A 20,741-nucleotide genomic window follows, 5' to 3' on the forward strand; every position below is an offset into this window, starting at 1 on the left:
AATCTGTGTTTTCTATTATTTCTATTCTTTTAGAAAGCTGACCGCTCTTGATTCTGAGTATCAGAACCACCACAAAAAAAAATCATCAGCTGATATTAATGCTTTGTGAGTCACTCTTGATGACAGATGGTCTCCTGCCATGCTTCTAGTGATAGCATGATACCACCAAAGGTTGCTCTATTAGAATTCACAAGAACTGAAGTAATATTTGGTCAGAGAAATAGAATAATAAAATATTAAGTCACTGTAAATATAACAGAAACTTATAGTTTACTTACCCGACATATGCCTTGAACACAGATGTCATTAGTTTCAGTTCCACAAGGAGTACCATCAGCAACCCTATCCTTCAACTGGTAGAAGTTAGTGGTTCCAGCAACCCGACAATAGAGTTTACAGCGATCTTTTATGGCAACTGTAAAATAAATCGAATTTTTGGTTTACTATAATAAAGCTAAAGGTTCCTATATCTCAAAAAAAAATTTATAACAAAGAAATATTATATCTACTTACTCCCACTATACTTTGGAAGCCACCTCACATTGGGGGAAAGACCATTGATGTTGAAATGTTTACCATCAAAATCAGAGCACTGCTTCCCTCGAAAGTCTTGCTTGCCTTTTGGACATGAATCAGTATTACATGAGCGAAATTTCATCCTGCGGCCCACACAGTACCTTCCTCCGTTTCTTGGCCTAGTCAAATTCATTACATTTTAAAGCACATCAGTACAATATTATTTCTGCCATTTACTTCTAAAGCCGTTCCACTCTTTTACAGGATCTGGAAAACCACTGAAATCCTACTGACTTTTTTTTTCGTTTGTTTTTAACAGAAGCATGTAACAAAATTTGTAAACAGTTCTATGTCTAATAAACTAAAAATATCCACCTTAGGATGGACAACACACCCTGGAGGGCAGAAATGATATCTCATTCTTGATAAGATTAACTAACAAGTAACTAACTAAACATGAGGATTCATTTTAAAACTTCAAAAAAGGGTTTTGTTCATTTTCTGGGGAAAAAAAAGACATGTAAGATGTGTAGGAAGAAAAGATAACAAAGGAAGACAGAATCATTTTAAATAAAAAGAAAAAACATATATGTGCATCTTTGTTGCATATATCCTGCTTCACTCCGTTTATGGAATTTCAGAATATCCATCTATACTCATCTCTTTGTTTCAATTTATGCTGGAAAATAAAAACTCTTCTTAACAAAATTTATGGAATACAAAGATGTCTAGCACAATTTAAAAAACAAAACAAAAAAAATTTATTCTCAAATTCATATGAACTAAGTCAGATTTTATCCCGGTACGCCTTGTTTCTCTATCAAAAATGTTTGTAAATAAGATTTTAAGTACTGAAAGTGTCATACTGCTTACCAACTTACATATTATTTTACATAACAGGAACTCTATTTTAAAAACTTTGTGGAATCTCAAAATTATTTTAAATAGTTTGATGAGGGGGAGATATGCTTCCGTAGTTATTCAGCTAAAGAGAATGATGCATCTATAGCATGAGAAGCAGAGAAAGAAAATACAACATGTGAAATTACCCAAAACAGTAAGAAATGGATAAAAGCATTATAACCAAATTAAAGAGAATACTGTCTATACATATTTTGTCCAGGACAGCTAAAATTGGTGAAAAGATCTTTCAATAGAAACACAGAAAATGTGAAAATATTACTGTCATCCATATTGACTAGTTTTTCTCAAATTTGAACTAAATCAGAAAACAAAAAAGATATGAAGAAAAAGGTATCTGTCTCAATTGAGATTCTAAAAATTATTTTAATCTAAAATATTTACTTTTTTCAAGATCAGGATCTACCAAGACATAATGTGGCTTAAAGTATTCCAGAAGTTTTCTGAATCTCAAAAACTTACAGACTGACCTCCAGTTTTAGAAGTAAATGAAACTGATGTTTACTTTCTGGTGCCTTGAGATAAATCTTAATTTACAGTGACATAAAAAAGACATACTCAGGGCGATTACAGAGCCTGGTTGTGCTTTTGATTCCGCCTCCACAAGTTCTTGAACAAGAACTATACGGTCCCCATGGTCCCCATTCACCATCTACAGGACGTGTTTCCATTTCTTTGTTTACACATAGTCCATGGTGGCAATGCTATAAAATAATAAACAAAGAAAGATTAGAAGAAATGATTCATGTATATGTGATTAGAACATCACATTAATTATAGTAGCAACATAAAGGTCAATATAGGAACAAAATGCATACAACTCAAAGCAAAAATGTTAATTCAGAAATGTGATTACATTTGACACCACTTTATGAATATTTCCTGGGTATCTACAGAGTAACTGTAAGAAGATTTGTGGAATGCAAAAAGAATACAATGTTTCCTTTGCCTTTGGGATTTAGAGTCTTGTTGTGGAAGGAAGACCTATGCATATGGGGAAAAATTAGACACTAAAATAAAAAATAGTATTTTTAACAAAGAAGCAAATACTAAGTTAATATTGTATATATCCATGCTTCTAATTTTAACTAAAAGATATCCATTTACTCTCCCACTCTTAGATAATTTTCTAGTCCACCTCATCCCAAGGCTCAAATTAGGACCTTGTTTCTTACTTCATCAAGAAAATGGAATCTTATAGAAAGATACACCCACAATCTCCCACCACTTCTTCTGCCCACCTAACATCATCTCCCCCCATGAACTCAGCCTTCCTGCCTATTATGAAAACTCCGCGATCCTGTCCACACCAAATCCCTCCACTGGTGTACTGATTCCATCCCTTCTCACTACATCCATCAGTTCTCTCCTCTCCCATATCATCATTGTTTAATTCTCCACTGCGTGACTGCTACTCAAAGTGTGGTCCGTGCATTGATACCTGTCTGAACTACTTGTTACCAGTCTGTGAGGCGGTAAGTATAGAAATTGAGAATAAGCATTTAGAAACTTTTACAGGAATGTGACAGAGTAATTTTATGTCCATTAAGCACAATAACTAAAAACATGGCTATATTTTGAAGGTCATCTTTTACATGTCATTTACCTAGTCAATCATTTTTATTATTTTGTACAAAAGTATCAGTTTGTAAATTACTGGAAATAAAAATAGAGAAAACAGGTCCTTGAAGACAGATCACCTGAGAAGTACTTCATTAGATCATTCCCATTAATATAGAAACACTGTTATTTCTCTCATCTATAAAAAACTACCCTCACTGGTTGCTATTGCCCTGTTTAACCTAGAAAGGGCTGTCTATGCTCACTGCCTAACTCTCTCTGCCTATTCTCTCCTAAACCCACCCCAATCAGGCTTTTACAGCCCCCTGCCATCCCTCCCTGAATCTGTTCTTGTGGTGGTCACTGAAGGTCTCACAATGCTATAACCAATGGCTGGTCCTCAGTCCCTGTCTTCCCTGCCTTATCAGCAGCATGTGACACAGCCGGTCACTCTTTCTCTTTGATATATTCTCTTATGTTGGCTTCCGGCCTCTACACATTCTTGGTTTTCTTTTATCCTTAATAATTGTTCTTAGCTTCCTTTTACTGGTTCTTTTTCTTCTTTACGGTCTCTTAATGTTAGAATGTCTTCAGGTCAGATCTTGGTCCTTTATTCTTCTCTATCAACACTCACTTCCTTGGTGGCCTCATCCATCTCATCACACCCATCTCCCAACGACTAGCAAATTTCTCTCTCTCCACATCTTGCCTCATATTTACAGCTGCTTACTCATCTCCACTTAATGTGTAACTGACATTTCAAACTTAATCAGCCCAAAATCAAACTTCTACCCTTCCCTCTCAAAATCTGTTCCTACTGAAGTCTCCCCCGTCTAAGCAGTTGTTAGATACTGCCGAGTCGGCTCTGGCTCCTAGTGACATGAAGACAAGTTGAAGTACTTACTGATGAAGATCAAAGACTACAGCCTTCAGTATGGATTACACCTGAACATAAAATGAAAATCCTTACACTGGACCAATAAACAACATCATTATAAATGGTGAAGAAATTGAAGTTAAAGTGATCCAAGAATTTCATTCTTCTTGGATCAACAATCAATGCCTACAGAAGCAGCAGTGAAGAAATAAAACATCGTATTGCATTGGGCAAATCTGCTGCAAAAGACCACTTTAAAGTGTTCAAAAAAAAAAAAAGATGTCACTTTGATGACTACGGTGTGCCAAGTCATGGTCTTTTCAATTGTCTCATATGCATGGCATCCTCATAATCATTGCTATGTTTGAGCCCACTGCTGCAGCAACTGTGTCAGTACATCTCACTGAGGGTCTCCCTCTTTTTTGCTGACCCTCTACCAAGTATAGTATCTTTCTTCAGCAATTGCTGTCTCCTGATGACATGCCCAAAGTAAGCTATACAAAGACTCACCATCCTCACTTCTAAGGAACATTCTGGCTATAATTCCTCCAGGACAGATTTGTTCATTCTTCTGGTAGTCCACAGTATATTCAATATTCTTTCCCAACACCACAATTCAAATGCATAAATTCTTTTTTGGTCTTCCTTTTTCACTGTCCAGTTTTGACATGCATATGAGGCAATTGAAAAGACCACAACTTGGGTTAGGTGCACTTCAGTCATCCAAGTGACATCTTTGTTTTTTTAACACTTTAAGGAGTCTTTTGTAGCAGATTGGCCCAATGCAATACACTGTTTGATTTCTTGACTGTTACTTCCATAGGCATTGATTGCTGATCCAAGAAGAATGAAATTTTTGTATCATTTCAACTTCAATTTCTTTGCCATTTATCATAATGTTGTTTATTGGTTCAGTTGTAAAGATTTTCATTTTCTTTATATTCAGGTGTAATCCATACTGAAGGCTATAGTTTTTGACCTTCATAAGTAAGTACTTCAAGTTGTCTTCGTTTTTGGTAAGCAAGGTTGTTGTATCATCTGCATAGCTCAGGCTGTTAATGAGTCTTCCTCCAATTCTGATGTCACATTCTTCCTTACATAGCCCAGCTTCTCAGATTATTTGTTCAGTACATACAGTGAAAAAGCACGGTGAAAGAATACAACCCTGCCGCATGCCTTTTACAATTTTAAACAATGCAGTAGCCCTTTGTTCTGTTCTAATGACTGTCTCTTGATCTATGTACAGATTCCACATGAGCACAGTTAAGTGTTCTGTAATTCCCATTCTTCACAATGTCATCCATAATTTGTTATGACCCACACAGTCAAATGCCTTTGCGGAGTTGATTAAACATAGGTAAACATCTTTCTGGTATTTTCTACTTTCAGCCAAGATTCATTTGACATCTGCATTGATACACCTCGTTCCATGTCCTCTTCTAAATTCAGCTTGAACTTGTCGTAGTTCCCTGTTGATGTATGACTGCAGCCATTTTTTAATTACCTTCAGCAAAATTTTGCTAGCACGTGGTATTAATGATATTGTTTGGTAATTTCTGATTTGTTTGATTGCCTTTTGTGATGGTTAAGGTTGTATGTCAACTTGGTTGGGCCATGATTCTCAGTGGCTTGGCAGTCATATGACACTGTGATCATCTCCATGCTGGAAGCTACTCTGAGCAGCCAATCAGTTGAAAGGGAGTTTCCTTGAGTGTGTGGCCTGCATTGAATATAAATGGATATTCTGGCAAGTCTTGGGGGCTTTTTGCTCACTCTGGATCCTGAAGCTGGCTCCTGTTCGACTAGCCTCCATACTTGGGACTTGAGCTAGCAGGTTACACGCGATCTTGCCTACCAATCATGGGATTCATCAATCTTCGCCGCCTAAGAGCAAGAGCCCTGCTCTCTGATCTACCGATCTTGGGTTCGCCAGCCCCTGCAACTACATGAACCAGGAAAAGTGTCTATCCTGACCCACGGACTTGGGACATTCCAGCTTCTACAATCACATAAGCCATTTCCTTCATATAAATTTCTCTCTCTATATATATTTTATTTATACACTTAACTGGTTTTGCTTCTTTAGAGAACCCAACCTAAGACACCTTTCTTTGGAATGGGCATGAATATGGATTTCTTCCAGTAGGTTGGCCAGGTAGCTTTTTTCCAAATCTCTTGACACAGATAAGTAAGAGCTTCCAGGGTTGTATCTATTTGTTGAAGCATCTCAAATGGTATTCCATCAATTCCTACAGCCTTGTTTTTCACCACTGACTTCGGTGTGGCTTGTACTTTTCCCTTCAGAGTCGGCAGTACAAATCCACCAGGCGATCCTTGGAAACTCTATGGGGCAGTTCTACTCTGTCCTAAAAGGTTGCTATGAGTTGCAATCGACTTGACGGCACTGGGTTTGGGTTTTCTTTTTTTTGGTTTACCAGCAGTTCTACATCATACATTACCTCCTAAAATGGCTGAACATCAACCAATTCTTTTTGGTACAGTGACTCTGTGTATTCCATTTTCTTCTGATGCTTTCTGCATCATGTAACTTACTTTGAATCTCAGCAAATCCACTCCCACCATATCATGTCATTGGGGAAATATTCAGATGGCTACTTAGCATGTAAAATGATGCTCATAAGATTGATAATAATCAAGGAAATGCAAATTAAAGCCACAATGAGATTCCATTTTATATCCAATAAAAAAAAAAAATAGACTGGTTAATTTTTTCTTTTTTTTTTTTTTAAGACTAACGACATCAAAGGTTGACAAAGAATGCAGAACAAATGCAACTTTCACATATCACTGAAGGGAGTTTAAAATGGTAGAAATACTTTGAAAAATTGCTTGGCACTTTCTTACAAAACTAAACATACACCTATCCTATGACTCGGCAATTCCATTCCTAGGTATCTACTCAAGACAATGTAAATATATTTCCACAAGAAGACTTTTTACAAGAATATTCATAGCAACTTTATTCATAACAGCTTAAAACTTAAAATGACCCAAATGCCCCTCAGTAAAAGAATGCATAAATTTTGGCTACATGTGGATGTTGCTGTTGTTGTTAGGTGCCATCCAGTCGATTCCAACTCATAGAGACCCTATACACAATAGAATGAAACACTGCCTGGTCCTGTGCCATCCTTACAATCATTGTCATGCTTGAGCTCATCGTTGCAGCCACTGTGTCAATCCACCTTGTTGAGGGTCTTCCTCTTTTCCGCTGACCGTGTACTCTGCCAAGCATGATGTCCTTCTCCAGGGACTAATCCCTCCTGACATGTCCAAGGTATGTAAGATGCGGTCTCGCCATCCTTGCCTCTAAGGAGCATTCTGGCCGCACTTCTTCCAAGACAGATTTGTTTGTTCTTTTGGCAGTCCATGGTATATTCAACATTCTTCGCCAACACCACAACTCAAAGGCTTCAGTTCTTCTTCAGTCTTCATTAGTCATTGTCCAGCTTTCACGTGTATATAAAGTGATTCAAAACTCCTGGCTTGGGTCAGGCACACCTTAGTCTTCAAGGTGACATCTTTGCTTTCAACACTTTAAAGAGGTCCTTTACAACAGATTTACCCAATGCAACGCATCTTTTGATTTCTTGACTGCTGCTTCCATGGCTGTTGACTGTGGATCCAAGTAAAATGAAATCCTTGAAAACGTCAGCCGTTTCTCCGTTTATCATGATGTGGCTTATTGGCCCAGTTGTGCGGATATTTGCTTTCTTTATCTTGAGATGCAATCCATACTGAAGGCTGTGGTCTTTGATTTTCATTAGTAAGTACTTCAAGTCCTTTTCACTTTCAGCAAGCAAGGTTGTGTCATCTGCATAGCCCAGGTTGTTAATGAGTCTTCCTCCAATCCTGATGCCCCGTTCTTCTTCATATAGTCCAGCTTCTCAGATTATTTGTTCAGCATACAGATTAAATAGGTATGGTGAAAGAATACAACCCTGACCCACACCTTTCCTGACTTTAAACTAATCAGTATCCCCTTGTTCTGTCCGAAAAACTGCCTCTTCATCTATGTAAATGTTCCTCATAAGCACAATTAAGTGTTCTGGAATTCCCATACTTCACAGTGTTACCCATAGTTTGTTATGATCCACACAGTCGAATGCCTTTGCATAGACAATAAAACACAGGTAAACATCCTTCTGGTATTCTCTGCTTTCAGCCAGGATCCATCTGACATCAGCAAAGGTATCCCTGGTTCCACATCCTCTTCTGAAAGCAGCCTGAATTTCTGGCAGTTTCCTGTCCATATACTGCTGCAGCCGTTTTTGAATGATCTTCAGCAAAATTTTGCTTGCGTGTGGTATTAATGATATTGTTCTATAATTTCCACATTCAGTTGGATCACCCTTCTTGGGAATAGGCATAAATATGGATCTCTTTCAGTCAGTTGGCCAGGAAGCTGTCTTCCATATTTCTTGGCATAGACAAGTGAGCACCTCCAGCACTGCACCTGTGTGTTGAAACATCTCAATTGACATTCCATCAATTCCTGGAGCCTTGTTTTTCATCAATCCCTTCAGAGCATCTTGGACTTCTTCCTTCAGTACCACTGGTTCCTGATCATACACCGCCTTTTGAAATGGTTGAATATCAACTAATTCTTCTTGGTATAATGACTCTTTGTATCCCTTCCACCTTCTTTTGATGCTTCTGGCGTCGTTTAATATTTCCGCCATAGAATCCTTCACTATTGCAACTCGAGGCTTGAATGTTTTCTTCAGTTCTTTCAGCTTGAGAAATGCTGACCATGTTCTTCCCTTTTGGTTTTCCATCTCCAGCTCTTTGCACATGTCATTATAATACTTTACTTTGTCTTCTCGAGAGGCCCTTTGAAATCTTCTGTTCAGTTCTTTTACTTCATCAATTCTTCCTTTGCTTTAGCTGCTCGACGCTCAAGAGCAAGTTTCAGAGTCTCCTCTGACATCCATCTTGGTCCTTCCTTTCTTTCCTGTCTTTTCAGTGACCTCTTGCTTTCTTCATGGATGATGTCCTTGATGTCACTTCACAACTTGTCTGGTCTTTGGTCACTAGTGTTCAATGTGTTAAATCTATTCTTGAGATGGGCTCTAAATTCAGGTGGGATATACTCAAGGTCCTATTTTGGCTCTCGTGGACTTGCTCTGATTTTCTTCAGTTTCAGCTTGAACTTGCATGTGAGCAATTGATGGTCTGTTCCACAGTCGGCCCCTAGCCTTGTTCTGACTGATGATATTGAGCTTTACCATCGTCTCTTTCCACAGATGTAGTCAATTTGATTTCTGTGTGTTCCTTCTGGCGAGGTCCATGTGTATAGTCGCCATTGATGTTGGTGAAAGAAGGTATTTGCAATGAAGAAGTCGTTGGTCTTGCAAAATTCTATCATTCAATCTCTGGCATTGTTTCTATCACCAAGGCCTTATTTTCCAACTACTGATCCTTCTTCTTTGTTTCCAACTTTCGTATTCCAATCACCAGTAATTATCAATGCATCTTGATTGTATGTTCGATCAATTTCAGACTGCAGCAGGTGATAAAAATCTTCTATTTCTTCATCTTTGGCCCTAGTGGTTGGTGCGTAAATTTGAATAATAGTCGTATTAACTTGTCTTCCTTGTAGGTGTATGGATATTATCCTATCACTGACAACGTTGTACTTCACGAGAAATCTTGAGATGTTCTTTTTGACGACGAATGCAACACCATTCTTCTTCGAGTTGTCATTCCCAGCATAGTAGACAATATGATTGTCCGATTCAAAGTGGCCAATACCAGTCCATTTCAGCTCACTAATGCCTAAGATATCAATGTTTATGCATTCCATTTCATTTTTGATGATTTCCAATTTTCCTAGATTCATACTTTGTACATTCCAGGTTCCGATTATTAATGGATGTTTGCAGTTGTTTGTTCTCATTTTGAGTCGTGCCACATCAGCAAATGAAGGTCCTGAAAGCTTTACTCCACCCACGTCATTAAGGTGGACTCTACTTTGAGGAGGCAGCTCTTCCCCAGTCATCTTTTGAGTGCCTTCCAACCTGGGGGGCTCATCTTCCAGCACTATATCAGACAATGTTCTGGGCTATTCATAAGGTTTTCACTGGCTAATGCTTTTCAGAAGTAGAGTGCCAGGTCCTTCTTCCTAGTCTGTCTTAGTCTGGAAGCTCAGCTGAAACCTGTCCTCCATGGTTAACCCTGCTGGTACCTGAATACCGGTGGCATAGCTTCCAGCATCACAGCAACACAGAAGCCCCCACAGTACAACAAACTGACAGACACATGGGGGGCATACACTGTGGATATACACACATACACGTTTGGATATACACTGTTAAAAACCTGTGAAAACTGGACATTTGACATCTGTTATTTTACTTACATACTTCAATTTAAAAAATCATGTTTATACCCCAACTGGATTTAGGCTGCTCAATAAATTAGTTTTTAAATAGTATACCTCTTGATATTTGCAAATGTTTTCAACCAATATGTTAGCCACATGCAGTCCACCTTGAAGGTCCATGACATATATTAACTTGAAAATTTGCTAAGGCATTGAGCAAGGCCCAATCCTAGATTTGAGTCAGGTGAGCATCTTTGGAGCAAGTCTTCACGCTAATAGACTAAAATGAACAGCGTAGCATTCACACGTCAAAGAGACTTTGTATTTCTCTGTTTACCCCAAGATAGTAACTTTCACTTAAAAGGATAAAAGTTAATTACTACTACTGGTTACAGGAAGTAAAAAAAAAGTACTTTTGATAATTCTTATCTTCAAAATATGAAAATTTTAGATAAAGATCAAAATTTTAAATTTAGTACTAGCTTACAACTATGAACTGAAAAAGTCCACTAGTGTTAGACTATTTCAATGGGTACTTCTGCTACTGCAAAAATTGCTGAAGTTCAAAACAAAACTTTAGTAATCAATTAATTTATGATGTGAGTGATATGCATAGAAAACTCATGACCATTGATGGAAAAGTGATTTGACAGAACGGCAGTAACTAGTACAAACATTTTAATGAAACTACAGGTGGTAAAGACACAAGTTCACCTAATGTACCGACCTCAGTTTTAAGAAGGGTTTACTTTTACACATTGCAAAGTTAACAAGAGAAGCAGTGAGAGCCAACTGCACCGCCAAGGAACTGCTCCTTCTGCATAGTGGGGGCTCAGAAGAGGCTGACAAACTTATTCAGTGCAGACAACATTGGCCATCAAGGTCAAAAGAACCTGACTTCATCCTGGACCACAACGTGGCAGATTTAGGTAAGTTCATGATCAGTGCTAGAATGGTAATGGTGTAATACGGTAAACAGTTTATTTTAGGGGCAAAATTTATTTTAATACAATTAGAACTGATAAAAATCTAGAGAAGCCACTTAAAATTTCAACTTATTCTTAAGTGAATTTTATGGGAGAAAATGTTTGCAATGGTTGTGTCCATAAATTTGGGGGATCTGCCAAAATATTAGGATCTTTATGTCTGTACTCATTAGTAATGACAAGGCTAACACACACTTAGATAACCATATACTTATGTAATTATTTCTATAATAATCTATTTGCAACTTTAATATTGATCTGCTACATCTTGACAAAAAAGAATAAAACTCAAGGTACTTCACTTAACAATGTACTACATCAAACATGACAATGAAACAAATTCACCTAGCAGAGCAAAAGTTAAAAACAAAAAATGAACAGAATCTGAAATGAGAATAAATCATATCCTTGGATAATCTCTTGATACAAGACTCACCCTTGAAGAAAACCTACCATCCCAGGACCACAGTTTGTTCCATCTGCCAGTGGCATGTGTTGAGTCCGACAGCCCTTGTGAACTCCTTCTGCACTTGTGCACCAGAGACGCCTGCACTGTTTCTGCAAAATAACAAAGCCAACAAGCAAGAGTAAAAATAAAACTGCAGCCCCCCTGATCAATTCAGTTTAATGTATCAGTTTATAAATAGATATTAAATATTTCCTGGTTTCATGGTCATTGCTAGAAATAATTAGCAAAAATCCTTACTAAATAAGTAAACTCTTGCCATCAGTTTTCATCTAACTGCATAAAATGGCAACAGATTTTTTTTTTTAATTTTTAGATTTTTATTCATACATTGAAAAATGGGAGAGATGAATTGGAGTGGAAGTATTTAAGATTATGTAACACATTTTTCTCTCTTTACAGGATATTTTTCTAAAGGACCTCTTGTTTTTAAATGTTATTCACAGGGAGTTTCCAAAGGCCTGTTTTGATCCAAGAGTGGAATGTATGAATAATGTGCATAGAAATACTGTATAATATATACTGAAGTTTCTTATTTTATGAATATAATGCATACTTTCAGTTTTTGAACAAAGGGGCCTGAAGTTTTCACAACAAAGTAAAAATCCATGTAGAGGCTCAGAGGAGCTAAAACCAAGAAAATTTCTTTCTTTTTCTGAATTTAAATTCAGTGTCCAATTTAGTGTCCAAATCAGGCAGAAAAGAAATACATATTTTAAAATGAAAAATCAAAGTAAATATTTTCTCCCCGTTAAAACAAAAAAACATTGCCATCAAGTCAATTCAGACTCATAGCAACCCCACAGGACACAGTAGAACTGCCCATAAAGTTTCCAAGGGGTGCCTAGTGGATTCAAACTGCAGACCTTTTGGTTAACAGCTGTTGTACTTAACCAGTATGCTACCAGGGTTCTCCCAAAGTGGATGTTTAAAGGCTTGGTAAGATTTGTGATTATAAATATAAGGTTTGGGGAAAAATATTCACTATGTATTCACTCCATATCTCTGTTCTGACTGCTAAGTAACTTTCATTCATTCAACAAATATTTATTTTGGGACATCTACTACATGGAAGATACTATAGTAGGCACTGCAGATATATCTTTATTTAAATGAATGAATAAGGTTGCATTTTGGTCCCAGTTATCACAATTTACTAATGTGTTAAGTGAGGTACCTACAGATATATGTACTGAGTGTTACAAGAATGAAGAAAATAGAGCGACTACTCTGCTCAGAAAGTAAAGCAAGATTTCGCCAAAGCAGTGACATTCAGTCTGAAACAAATCTTAAATTTACACCAAAATAATAGAGACCCAGTCAAAGTAGAAGATCATCTTATACTTATTAAAAGTATCTAATCTATGAAAAAATTCTCAAAATAATTTGTGCAGTAACAGCTTAATGAAAACTAAGCAATCTACACCAAATTCCATTCCCTTGGGTTAAAGTTTATGTGACAGAAAATGTTGTCTATCAGATTCCCTGACCCTTTAAAACAACTTAATATCAAAACACCAGCATTTCTTCCCCTTACCCTCCAAGTAATAACATTTGAAATATATATAATTAAATAATTATAGTTAATTTTCACGTTACATAACATCTCCTAGCCCCTGTTTACTAAACGAGAAAGCTTTCATAGGATTTTTGTGAGAGTTAACAAACATAATTTCTGAAGTGCCTAACAGAGCCTCGCATATAATAAGTATTCAAAACAAATTAGCTTCCCTTTTTTCTTTAAACCCCTTTCTGCCAAACACTGATTTTTTCTAACAATAAAAATGTTAAGGAGGCAGAGCCAAGATGGCGGAATATACAGACGCTTCCGGCAAGCCCTCTTACAACAAAGACCCGAAAACACAAATGAAACAAGTATATTTATGACAAGCTAGGAGCACTGAACACCAAAGGCAAGCTTAGAAAAAGAACTGAGGGGCAGGGGGAGGAAGAGATGGTTCAGAAGCAGAGAAGAGTTACCAGACCTGAATGGCGGGGAGACCTCAGGCATCGTTCCCGGAAGCAGCGGCGGTGGGCTGCTACCAGTGTTCAGCCGCAGTTTCCTCAGGGAGAAGCAGCCAGCCACACAGCCTACTCACACCTCCAGAACCAGAGAAGAACAGCGCTCTTGGCAAAAGCCAAGTACTTGTGTATATTTTACTGTGCCCCCCCCACCCCACCACTCGCAAGCCGGCTTCAGCGGCTGAATTCCCTGGGCCTGACATAGGCCCTGGTGAGTGCCTAGAGCCATTCCTGGCCTTGGAGAAGGAAAAAATTTGCAATTGGGGGAAAAGATAATTTGCCAGCTCCACTAAACAGGGGAGCCCAGGACAGAAGCAGCTCCTGTCCAGGCATAAATGGTCCATGGACTTTGAGTACCTTTCCCCTCTGCATGGACCTGTGTGGGGCTATTTCAGGATAGGCCCTTCTTGGCAGACTATAACTATTTCAGCTGTGTGGTGGAGAGGTGGGTATTTGATGCTTGACATTGCCTTGTCTATTAAATAGGGTCCTTACCTAACCACATCACGGGCCAAAGGACTGGTGGCTCCACTCACGTCACTCAGCCACCCATGACAGGGGTCCAAGGAAAACTGGTACCTCCCAGTCCTTACAACCCAAAACACTGGGTACCCATGGTACATCTGCAGAACTCACCCACCTGTATGCTCTAGAGAACAGGGACACGCTTTTCTCAGAGACACGTGGGGGACGATTCTCAGCGCCCTGTCTTGTTGAGATTCTCAGCCCCTGCTGCAAACAGATACCGGTACCTACACCAATCACTCCTGCCTCTCTAAGACTGTAGGACAGAGCCTGTACCACACACTTGATGATCAGCTACCTGGACATCTGAGCTGAATTCATACAAGAAAAGTGAATGGACTCCTAGACTGATATACCTGATAACAGCTCTAGCCATCTGGAGAAAGGACGTCTGAGCTCCAAAGGCAAAAATAATCAAGGTAGCTCACTCAAGCAACCCATTTGGGCATATTAAAACAAAACAAAACAAAAAACTATGACAGAGTAAGCAAACATAAAACAAACTAATACAATAACTTATAGACGGCTTGGAGCCAACAGTCAATATCAAGCCACATAAAGAAACAGGCCATGATCGTCTCAACGAGCTCTCAGAACAAAGAATCAAGAGATCTTCTAGATGAAAGTGCATTCCTGGAATTAGCACAGGCAGAATACAAAAGATTAATACACAAAGAACCCTTTAAGACATGAGGAAGGAAATGAGGCAATACCCAGAACAAGCTAAAGAACACACAGATAAAGCAACTGAAGAAATTAAAAAGATTATTTAGGAACATAACGAAAAATTTAATAAGCTGGAAAAATCCACAGACAGACAACAATCAGAAATTCAGAAGATTAACAATAAAATTACAAAAGTAGACAGCTCAATAGAAACTCAGAGGAGCAGAATTGAGCAGCTGGAAAGCAGAATTTCTGAACTTGAAGATGAAGCACTTGGCACCAATATATTTGAAGAAAAATCAGATAAAAGAATTCTAAAAAATGAAGAAACCTTAAGAATCATGTGGGACTCTATCAAGAGAAATAACCTACGAGTGATTGAAGTACAGGAACAGGGAGGGATAACAGAAAATGCAGAGAGAATTGTTGAAGATTTGTTGGCAGAAAACTTCCCTGATACTCTGAAAGATGACAAGATATCTATCTAAAATGCTCATCAAACTCCATACAAGGTAGATTTTAAAAGAAAGTCACCAAGACATGTTATAATAAAACTTGCCAAAACCAAAGCTGAAGAGAGAATTTTGAGACCAGCCAGGAAAAAACAAAAAGTCACCTACAAAGGAGAGTCAATAAGAATAAGCTTGGAATACTCAGCAGGAACCATGCAGGAAAGAAGGCAATGGGATGACCTATATAAAAACTGAAGGAAAAAACTGCCAGTCGACAATCATATATCCAGCAAAACTGTCTCTCAAATAAAAAAAAAAACTAAAACTAATATGAACGTGAAATTAGGACATTTCCAGACAAAGACAAGTTTAGGGAATTCGTAAAAACCAAACCAAAACTACAAGAAATACTAAAGGGAGTTCTTTGGTAAGAAAATCAATAATATCAGGTGTCAATCCAAAACTAGAACACTGGGCAGAGTGATCAGAAGTCAACTGAAACAAGGAAATCACAAAAACAAATCAAGATAAAAAAACACTCAAAACAGGGAAACAGCGTTGTTATTCTGTAAAACAAGACAATATTAAAAAAAAATAAAGAGGGACTAGGAAATGTAGGCATAGATTTTACATGAGGAGAGGAAGACAAGGAGATACAAAGAAATAAAAGTTAGGTTTAAATTTAGAAAAATATGGGTAAATAATAAGGTAACCACAAAGGAGACAAACTATCCTACAAATCAAAAGAAAAAAATAGAGACTCAGCAGAAACAAAGTCAACAACAACGAATATGAGGAAAGGACAATATATAAAGATAATCTACTCATCACATAAAATTAAGTGGGAAAAAGAAACTGTCAACAACACAGAAAAAAAGACATCAAAATGATAGCACTAAATTCATACCTATCCATAATTACCCTGAATGTAAATGGACTAAATGCACGAGTAAAGAGACAGAAAGTGGCAGAATGCATTAAAGAACGTGATCCGTCTATATGATGCTTACAAGAGACACACCTTAGACTTAGAGACAAAAATAAACTAAAACTCAAAGGACAGAAAAAATATATCAAGCAAACAACAATCAAAAAAGAGTAGGAGTGGCAATATTAACTTCTGACAGAATAGACCTTAAAATTAAATGCATCATAAAGGATAAGGAAGGACACTGTATAATGATTAAAGGGACAATATACGAGGAAGATACAACCATATTAAGTATTTATGCACCCAATGACAGGACTGCAAGATAATAAAAAAAAAAAAAACTCTATCAGCATTGAAAAGTGAGATAGCTCCACAATAATAGGACACTTCCAACACACCACTTCCAGTGAAGGACAGGACATCCAGAAAGAAGCTCAATAAAGACATGGAAGATCTAAATACCACAATCAACCAACTTGACCTCATAGGCATATACAGAACACTCCACCCAACAGCAGCCAAGTATACTTTTCTTTTCTAGTGTACTTGGAACATTCTCTACGATAGACCACATATTAGGTCATAAAGCTAGCCTTAGCAGAATCCAAAACATTGAAATATTACAAAGCATCTTCTCTGACCATAAGGCCACAAAAGTAGAAATGAATAACAGGAAACACAGGGAAAAGAAATCAAACATTTGGAAACTGAACAATATCCTGCTCAGAAAAGGCTGGATTATAGAAAACATTAAGGATGGAATAAAGAAATTCATAGAATCCAATGAGAATGAAAACACTTCCTATCACAACCTTTGGAACACAGCAAAATCAGTGCTCAGAGGTCAATTTATATCACTAAATGCACACATACAAAAAGAAGAAAGGGCCAAAATAAAAAAATTATCCTTACAACTTGAACAAATAGAAAGAGAGCAGCAAAAGAAACCCTCAGGCACCAGAAGAAAGCAAATAATAAAAATTAGAGCAGAACTAAATGAAATAGAAAAACAACTGAAAGAATTAACAAGACCAAAAGCTGCTTCTCTGAAAAAAATCAACAAAATTGATAAACCATTGGCCAAACTGACAAAAGAAAAACAGGAGAGGAAGCAAATAACACGAATAAGAAATGAGATTGGCGGTATTACAACAGACCCAACTAAAATTAAAAGAATCATATCAGATTACTATGAAAAATTGTACTCTGACAAATTTGAAAACCTAGAAGAAATTCCTAGAAACACACTACCTACCTAAACTAACACAAACAGAAGTAGAACAACTAAATAGAGCCATAACAAAAGAAGAGATTGAAAAGGTAATCAAAAAACTCCCATCAAAAAAATGCCCCGGCCTGGATGGCTTCACTGTAGAGTTCTACCAAACTTTCAGGGAACAGTTAACACCACTACTACTAAAGGTATTTCAGAGCACAGAAAAGGATGGAATACTCCCAAAATCATTCTATGAAGCCACCATATCCCTGATACCAAAACCAGGTAAAGACACCACAAAAAAAGAAAATTACAGACGAATATCCCTCATGAACTTAGATGCAAAAATCCTCAGCAAAATTCTGGCCAACAGAATTCAACAACATATCAAAAAATAATTCACCATTACCAAGTGGGATTCATACGAGGTATGCAGGGATGGTTCAACATTAGAAAAACAATTAATGTAATCCATCACATAATTAAAGCAAAAGACAAGAATCACATGATTTTATCAATCGATGCAGAAAAGGCATTTGACAAAGTTCAACACTCATTCATGATAAAAATTCTCAGCAACAGAGGAATAGAAGGAAAATTCCTCAACATATAAAGGGCATTTAAACAAAGCCAACAGCCAACATCATCCTAAATGGAGAGAGCCTGAAAGCATTCCCCTTGAGATCGGAAACCAAACAAGGATGCCCTTTATCACCACTCTTATTCAACATTGTGCTGGAGGTCCTAGCCAGAGAAATTAGTCTAGATAACGAAATAAAGGGCATCCAGATTGGCAAGGAAGAAGTAAAAGTATCTCTATTTGCAGATGACATGATCTTATATACAGAAAACCCTAAGGAATCCTCCAGAAAACTACTGAAACTAATAGAAGAGTTCAGCAGAGTATCAGGATACAAGATAAACACACAAAACTCAGTTGGATTCCTCTACACCAACAAAAAGAACATTAAAGAGGAAACCACCAAATCAATACCATTTACAGTAGCCCCCAAGAAGATAAAATACTTAGGAATAAATCTTACCAGAGATGTAAAAGACTTATACAAAGAAAAGGAAAAAACACTTCTGCAAGAAACCAAAAGAGACCTACATAAGTGGAAAAACATGGATAGGAAGACTTAACATTATAAAAATCTCTATTCTACAAAAAGTGATCTATAGATTTAATGCAATTCCAATCCAAATTCCAACAACATTTTTTAATGAGATGGAGAAACAAATCACCAACTTCACATGGAAGGGAAAGAGGCCCCATATAAGTAAAGCATTACTGAAAAAGAAGAACAAAGTGGGAGGCCTCACTCTACCTGATTTTAGAACCTATTATACCGCCACAGTAGTCAAAACAGCCTGGTACTGGTACAACAACAGATACATAGATCAATGGGACAGAATTGGGAATCCAGACATAAATCCATCCACATACGAGCAGGTGGTATTTGACAGTCTTTTTAACAAATGGTGTTGGCATAACTGGATATCCATCTGCAAAAAGATGAAACAAGACCCATACCTCACATCATGCACAAAAACAAGCTCAAAATGGATCAAAGACCTAAATATAAAATCTAAAATGATAAAGATCGAAACCAAAAACCAAACCCAGTGCCATCAAGTTGATTCCAGCACATAGTGACCCTATAGGACAGAGTAGAACTGCCCTACAGAGTTTCCAAGGAGCACCTGGTAGATCTGAACTGCGACCTTTTGGTTAGCAGCTGTAGCACTTAACCACTATGCCATCAGGGTTTCCCAATAAAGATCATGGAAGAAAAAATAGGGACAACGTTAGGAGCCCTAATACATGGCATAAACAGTATACAAAACATTACTAACAATGCAGAAAAAAAACCAGATAACTGGGAGCTCCTAAAAATCAAACACTTTATGCTCATCCAAAGAGTTCACCAAAGGGTAAAAAGATTACCTACAGGCTGGGAAAAAGTTTTTAGCTATGACATCTCCAATCAGTGCCTGATCTCTAAAATCTACATGATACTGCAAAAACTCAACCACAAATAACCCAATTAAAAAATGGGCAAAAGATATGAATAGACACGTCACTAAAGAAGACATTTAGGTAGCTAAAAGATACATGAAGAAATGCTCACGATCATTAGCCATTAAGAAGAATGCAATTAAAAACTACAATGAGATTCCATCTCACTCCAACAAGGCTGGCATTAATCCAAAAAACATAAAATAATAAATGCTGGAGAGGCTGGAACACTTATGCACTGCTGATGGGGATATAAAATGGTAAAACCACTTTGAAAATTGATTTGGTGCTTCCTTAAAAAGCTAGAAATAGAACTACCATACAATCCAGCAATCCCACTCCTTGGAATATAACCAAAAAAATCCAAACCCAGTGCCGTCGAGTCAATTCCAACTCATAGCGACCCTACAGGACAGAGTAGAACTGCCCCACAGAGTTTCCAAGGAGCGCCTGGCAGATTCGAACTCCTGACCCTTTGGTTAGCAGCCATAGCACTTAATCACTATGCCACCAGGGTTTCCCCTTGGCATATACCCTAGAGATATAAGAGCCTTTACATGAACACATATATATGCACACCCGTGTTCACTGCAGCACGGTTTACAATAGCAAAAAAGATGGAAGCAACCAAGGTGCCCATCAAAGGATGAATGGATAAATAAATTATGGTATATTCACACAATGGAATACTATGCATCGATAAAGAACACTGATGAATCTGTGAAACATTTCATAACATGGAGAAATCTGGAAGGCATTATGCTGAGTGAAACTAGTCAGCTGCAAAAGGACAAATATTGTATAAGACCCCTATTATAAAAACTCGAGAAACAGTTTCAACAGAGAAGAAAATATTCGTTGATGGTTATGAGAGGGAGAGGGAGGAAGGGAGAGAGAGGGGTACTCACGAATTAGATAGGAGATAAGAACTACTTTAGGTGAAGGGAAAGACAACACACAATACAGGCAAGGTCACCACAACTGGACTAAAGCAAAAGTAAAGAAGTTTCTTGAATAAACTGAATGCTTCGAAGGCCAGTGTAGCAGGGGTGGGGGTTTGGGGACCGTGGTTTCAGGGGACATCTAAGTCAACTGGCATAATAAAATCTACAAAGAAAACATTCTGCATCCCACTTTGGAGAGTGGCATCTGAGGTATTAAATGTTGGCAAGTGGCCATCTAAGGTGCATCAATTGGTCTCAACCCACCTGGAGCAAAGGAGAATGAAGAACACCAA

General features: G+C 37.6%; 1 protein-coding gene across 1 annotated transcript in view; it reads right to left on the reverse strand.

Moving 5' to 3' along the window:
* The window catches only part of ADAMTS20 (ADAM metallopeptidase with thrombospondin type 1 motif 20), a 212,744-nt gene that overhangs the window by 120,046 nt on the left and 71,957 nt on the right, over positions 1-20,741 (reverse strand). The window contains exons 11-14 of the mRNA XM_049882873.1: positions 11,660-11,764; positions 1,996-2,141; positions 514-695; positions 279-415 (exon numbers count right to left, since the gene is read on the reverse strand). Of these exons, the coding sequence (XP_049738830.1) occupies positions 279-415; positions 514-695; positions 1,996-2,141; positions 11,660-11,764 (570 nt within the window). The remainder of the gene's footprint in view (positions 1-278; positions 416-513; positions 696-1,995; positions 2,142-11,659; positions 11,765-20,741) is intronic.

Source organism: Elephas maximus, chromosome 4, assembly GCF_024166365.1.
Source record: "Elephas maximus indicus isolate mEleMax1 chromosome 4, mEleMax1 primary haplotype, whole genome shotgun sequence".
In the NCBI taxonomy this organism is placed as follows: Eukaryota; Metazoa; Chordata; class Mammalia; order Proboscidea; family Elephantidae; genus Elephas; species Elephas maximus.